Consider the following 5,946-nt stretch of genomic DNA (forward strand, 5'->3'; position numbering starts at 1 on the left):
GGTAACCTTTGGGGCAACTTGTGAACCACAACGAGAACAACCCTGGTTGCCTAAACAAATTGTCCATGTGGCATTTAGCACTAGTTTTTAGAAGCTAAACAACCTATTGTGCATCACGCATGCAGACCACTAGCTCTTTCATGTATAGTACGGTCTTTGAATTTAAAACAACATATTTGTAAGTGTATATACCCCGTCTCGTTTAACTTGTTCCTACTTCCTACCTTTAGCGAGGTTGTTCCTAAGTTTGTCATCCCCATCTTTTCGCTTACGCTTATTAGGCAAAATTTGATTTTCCAATCTTAAATTAGTTGAATTTATGGTTTTTTCACTGAAGTTTATTTTCTAGTCATGGCTTTTAGATCGCTAAGAATATGTATATATAATTTTTATTTATACATTATTTATCATTTGCAAATATGCAGTTTAGCTTTTTCCATGATTTGTCTTGTTGACCATGTATTATCTCCAAAAGGGTTTGCGATAGTAGTCTCTCGTTATCAAAAACCTTCGTCTTATTCAATTTTTTGTTGACTTTTGAATTTACGTTTAACCCTTTGTACTATTCAAATTTTTTTTTTCCAAATATGCAAAATTATAAATTATACTTAAGTTTTTGTAGTAATAAATCAAATCATAATAAAATAATTAATAATTATATAAATTTTTAAATAAGACGAATGTTTAAACGTAGATCTATTAAGGTGTCAATTAAAACATTAGAGGAGGTAATATATCATGAAAACCATAGAAGAGCTTATGGCCAACCATCTTTGTCTCTATACACTCCTCCCCTTCCTTGCTGCCAGCTCTTTTCTCTCCGTGCTTACTGGTGTGACACTTCCATGCAGTCTTCTCTCTTATATCTCCTAATCATTCTCCTTGGCTCCTCTCTCCATCCGCACACCACAGCTATCATTTGTCCATTTCAACCCCCCTCCCCTCTCTTTTCTCGGTCTTCTCTACCATACATATCAGCTCCTACTCCCCCACAAACACCAAATGCAAGCATAGCAACAAAACTCCCAGCATCAGATGCTCCAGTCCATATATACCCCTTTGGAGAACAAAAAAAGAAAAAAAAAGGGAGAACAGCCCACAAAAAGAGTCATCCATGTATTCTTGGCCTTAACCCCACCACCATAGCCCCTCACTTCTCATCCCTACACCTCTTTTTTTTATTTGGATCAATTGCAAATTTACCACTAAGTTAAATAGTTAGTAAAATTATAAGTAAAGAATTATAAAAATATCACTAATACTGTTATTCCAGTGACATCCTTACTATATAGAAAAAGAAAAAGCTAGCGACAAATTTACAAAAACGCGTTTCACCTGCAAAAACCACTTGCAACCCTCGCAAAACCGTAAAACGCCAGCAGCCAGCTTCCATTCCATTCCCTCCCTCCCCCTCCAATTTTAGCAACTTCTCCCTTAAAATCTCCACCTTCTCCTTCCTCCCCTGTAGCCTGTAGCTGCACCAACACCGCCTCTTCTACGGCCGCCTGCGGGGGTGGCTATGGAGGAGATGATCAAGCCGGCGCCGGCGTCGTCGGGGTCGGAGGAGGAGAAGGAGGAGGTCGTGCCTGCCGGTAGTGGGGAGAGGCATGAGGAGCAGGAGGGGGAGGCAGCGGCGCTGCCGGTGGTGCTGAAGAAGGGGCCGTGGACCACCGCGGAGGACGCCATGCTGGTGCAGCACGTCCGGCAGCACGGCGAGGGGAACTGGAACGCGGTGCAGCGGGTGACCGGGCTGCTCCGCTGCGGCAAGAGCTGCCGGCTCAGGTGGACCAACCACCTCCGCCCCAACCTCAAGAAGGGCTCCTTCTCCCCCGACGAGGAGCTCCTCATCGCGCAGCTCCACGCCCAGCTCGGCAACAAGTGGGCGCGCATGGCCTCCCATGTGAGCCCAGTCGGATCCTTCCTTCTCCTCCTACCTGTTCGAGCTCTTTGCTTTCTTTGTCCAGTCCAGTGGTGTGATGCGTCTTCTTTGTTTTGGTCGCAGCTGCCGGGGAGGACGGACAACGAGATCAAGAACTACTGGAACACGAGGACCAAGAGGCGGCAGCGCGCCGGCCTGCCGGTGTACCCGCCGGAGGTGCAGCTCCACCTCGCCTTCGCCAAGCGCTGCCGCTACGACGACTTCTCGTCGCCGCAGCAATCCGCGGGGAGCAATGTCCTGTCCCTGGACGCAGCCGACGCCGCCTCGGCAGCGTACGCCAGCGCGCGCCCGCCCCCGCTGGACCTCGCCGGCCAGCTCGCCATGGCGAGCCGCCCGGTGCAGTTTACGCCGTTCTCGGCGCCTTCGTCCCCTTGGGGGAAGCCGTTCCCGCGGACCGCGCACTTCTTCCAGTTCCCGCACTCGTCGCCGGTGTCGCCGACGACGCCGACCGGGCCGGTGCACCCGCTCACGCCGGAGCTCTCGCTGGGCTACGCACTCCACGGCGGCGACCGGACCAGACTCCCGCCCGTGTCGCCGTCACCGGGCGCCAGACTCGAGCTCCCTTCAAGCCAATTGCGCCCGGCAACGGCGATCCCGCCGTCCACAGCGAGCATCGGCGCCGCCATCGCCACCGCCGCTGCCACCGGCTGCTTGGCCGGAGGATCGCTGCACGATCACCCAAACGCGGCGAGCCTCGAGGCGATGCTGCAGGAGCTGCACGACGCCATCAAGATCGAACCGCCGGCGCCGCCGGCAAACAGAGCAACGGGAGAAGGCGGCGGCGGCGGCGATCCCTGCGGCGTCAGTGGTGAGTAGTGCATGTCGCGCATGAAGCATTTTCCTCACATTTTCCACTCATTGGATGCATCCCAAGCTCTCTCTCCCTCCTTTTTTTTTTGTTTAGTTTGCTGCTTTATTGAAGAAGAGAACAAATTGCCATGATTATGATGTGAACAAATACACAGATCAGAGGATGAACCTTTTTGTTTGTGCTTCCAAAATCTCCATTTGTTTTCTTGCACAATTCTACCTACCTACTTCTTGAAAAGCAAGTTAAAGAAGACCAATTTTATTTGCTTCCACTCACACATCACTCTAGACTTTTAACTTGCGTAGTGATAAGCTAAGAATGGGAACAAATATTTATTATCAGAAAAAAGAAAATCCCCATTTGTTTTACTAGAAGCTATAGCAAAATCTGAAACAGGGGCAGCTCAGCTCTGCTCTGCTTGGAACCTTCTTTTTTGCTTTTCTTTTTGATAGTTTTAAGGTAAGTAGCAGCACTGCATCTGCATGTACAGGCTTCGGAGGATTTCTTTTTGTCCTTGCAAGACAGTGACAGCCTACAGTGACTGCCTTTGATCCTGTTCCATGATTACTTTTCCCTTATCTTAACAAGTACTTTAATTGCCTTTATTTCCCTTTCGGCTTTTCCTCTCTTTCTCACTCTGCATCTGCTGCTTTCCTATATACCTAATCTAATCTAATCTCCTGCCAATTCATGCCCCCTTTTTGTTCTTCCATGATTGTGTTACTCATCACCTCCAGTGACAGTACATCACATTGTTGCCATATTATTCATGGGCTAATTAACTAACATGATCAAGCACATATAAATAGGAACATATCTCGGATAAGAGTACTTTTGGGAGATCATCTAGAGGCACCATTCCAACTAGTGCTGAGCAGAATCATCAAAAAATATTTTTGTGTATATATGTTAATGAATTGACTTGTTGTTATGTTGGTGCCATGAGTCAAATTCGAGCAAATATGAACTTTCTTGAAGCAATATGAATTCAATTTGGTTTATTTTTTTCTGGACCAAATTTTAACAAATTGATAGTATCAAGTCTTGAGATTTTGCATCATGGGTTGCAGGTGACAACAAGCCGGAGGTAGAGCTCAAAGACGACATCGAGACACTCTTCGACCTGATCATACCGGTGACGTTCCCGGCACCACCGGAGCCCGCCGCCGCGACGGCCAACCACTCCGGCTCCGTCTCGCAGCACAGCAGCGACGACCAGGACCTCCACTCCAACGCCCACGTCGCGCTCCACCTGCCCATCCTCACCGGCAGCGGCGGCGGCGGAGGAGGAGGCGGCGGTACCGGCTCGTCGGAGCACGACTGGAGCCTCGACGACGACGGCGCCTGCCAGTGGAACAACATGTCCGGCGGCATCTGCTGACGAGAAGACGATGAACAGAATTCTGAGATCCCCAAAGAACCGTTCAAGAAGAGCTTTTTGCGAACATTTTCTTGGCCTTCCTTTTTCCCCCATGTTACATGACGTTAATTAGGTGCATCGATCTTGAGCAAAATGTGCAAATCTTCGATGTCCCAGTGAGGCTTTAACTCCGTTTTTTTTAATTACAAACGACTCAATCTGAGCGACTGAGCAGCACAGTTAATCATACCAAAGTTGTTATCGGCATCTTCTATCCGTAAGACTGACTGATTAGACTGTTTGTGATGAGTTCTTCGAAGCATGCATGCAAGAAGAAAGATTACAAACAATGGCTTTCGTGATCTTTGATAACGGTCTTCCTTCAAGCTGGCAGTTGGCAGTAGGTACTTGGTCCGAAATACAGGAGACTGCAGGAGCAGGAGCATGGAGAATATCCGTGTTAGGTTGTGATCAATGGGTTGTTGCATTGTTGGAGACCAGGGTTTCTGATTGGCACCTGAATTATTCAGCAACTGTGACTGCATGCACTGCTAGAGCATTCAGATTCAGGTACTGAGCCTACTCCCTCCATAGACTCAATACCATATTCATCTTACCCTGGGAACGCCTGGGAACGCACGAATAATTGCCCCAGTAAATTGTTGGAGTTGGGGATGACCAAAGAGCCCTCCGTTGCTTAAGCAGCTTATTTTACCCTGACAGTGTAATGTCTGAAACCTCCATTTAAAACTGATACCATAGTTTGGTTCAAAACTGACCGCACTACAAATGTGCCCATTTTATATTAGTGGTCGTATTTTAAATAAATGTTACAAAATGAAAGCCACGCCAACAATGTTTGGTTCAAAACTGCTGCAAAAATAGTTACACGAGTAGAGGGTACCATAAAAAGCCTTTATAGGGGTTGGGTTCGTTTGTGAGATGAATATGAAAGATTATATGACTATTGTGATAACCATTTTATGATATAAATGATAAAATTAACTATTATAAAGTTGAAAAATATAATTTAGAAATGTGAGCTGATTAGTTTCTATATAGAATGTTTTCATAAAAAAATTATATCGTTCAGCAGTTCAGGAAATATGCATGCAAAAGCCGATGAGTAATCTAGCAAAGAGAACGAAACCCATAGACTCTTAATTCTCTCCGAAAGATATTGAGAAAAATAACTAATTTTCTTTATGATTCTTTCAACAACAAACGGAAAAATAAAGTCGAATTCCAATGGTAGTTGGTGGTCATAAATCTGTCGTGAGATTAGTGGCAGACCATGCAAATGGTGGCCTCCGGTGTCTCGTAGGCAGAAGTGCAGAAGAGCTGGTCGAAGAAAAAGGAGCAGTTGGATTGCATGATCAGCAAGTTCCTCTCCATGCTAAATACGTGTTGCCCATTCTTTGCTCCTTGCTTCCTGCCATAAGTTCCTCTTCCCCTGTGGATGTGGAGCCTTCTCTTGTTGTGACTCCTTACTGCTCACGGTACTCCGTTCCTTTTTCTATTTTCCCTCCTTTCTTTCTCTCTACCTTATGGGGACAAGAAGAAGCTTCTAATGATTGTTATGGCCTAGACGGTAAAGATGGATCAAGCACAGAGGTGACACAAGCAATGCCATAGATATTGGAGTGAAACATTTAGAGTTTCTAATGATTGTTATGGCCCTAGACGGTAAAGATGGATCAAGCGCAGAGGTGACACAAGCAATGCCATAGATATTGGAGTGAAACATTTAGAGTTCTTTGGGAGAACTTTTACCGTGTTTGCATTGCTAAAATAGCAAAGATCTGACGGCTCACGGTGAAAGTTACCTAATAAAAG

General features: G+C 46.4%; 1 protein-coding gene across 1 annotated transcript; it reads left to right on the forward strand.

Annotated features, from left to right (window-relative positions):
* Positions 1–1,364: 1,364 nt before the first annotated feature.
* Positions 1,365–4,452, forward strand: LOC102719470 (transcription factor MYB94-like). Its single transcript, XM_006650208.3, has 3 exons — positions 1,365–1,900; positions 2,003–2,747; positions 3,821–4,452. Exons 1-3 carry the CDS (start codon positions 1,520–1,522, stop codon positions 4,129–4,131), a joined length of 1,437 nt encoding a protein of 478 aa, XP_006650271.1. The 5' UTR covers positions 1,365–1,519; the 3' UTR covers positions 4,132–4,452.
* The last annotated feature ends 1,494 nt before the right edge of the window (positions 4,453–5,946 follow it).

Source organism: Oryza brachyantha, chromosome 3 (genome assembly GCF_000231095.2).
Source record: "Oryza brachyantha chromosome 3, ObraRS2, whole genome shotgun sequence".
In the NCBI taxonomy this organism is placed as follows: Eukaryota; Viridiplantae; Streptophyta; class Magnoliopsida; order Poales; family Poaceae; genus Oryza; species Oryza brachyantha.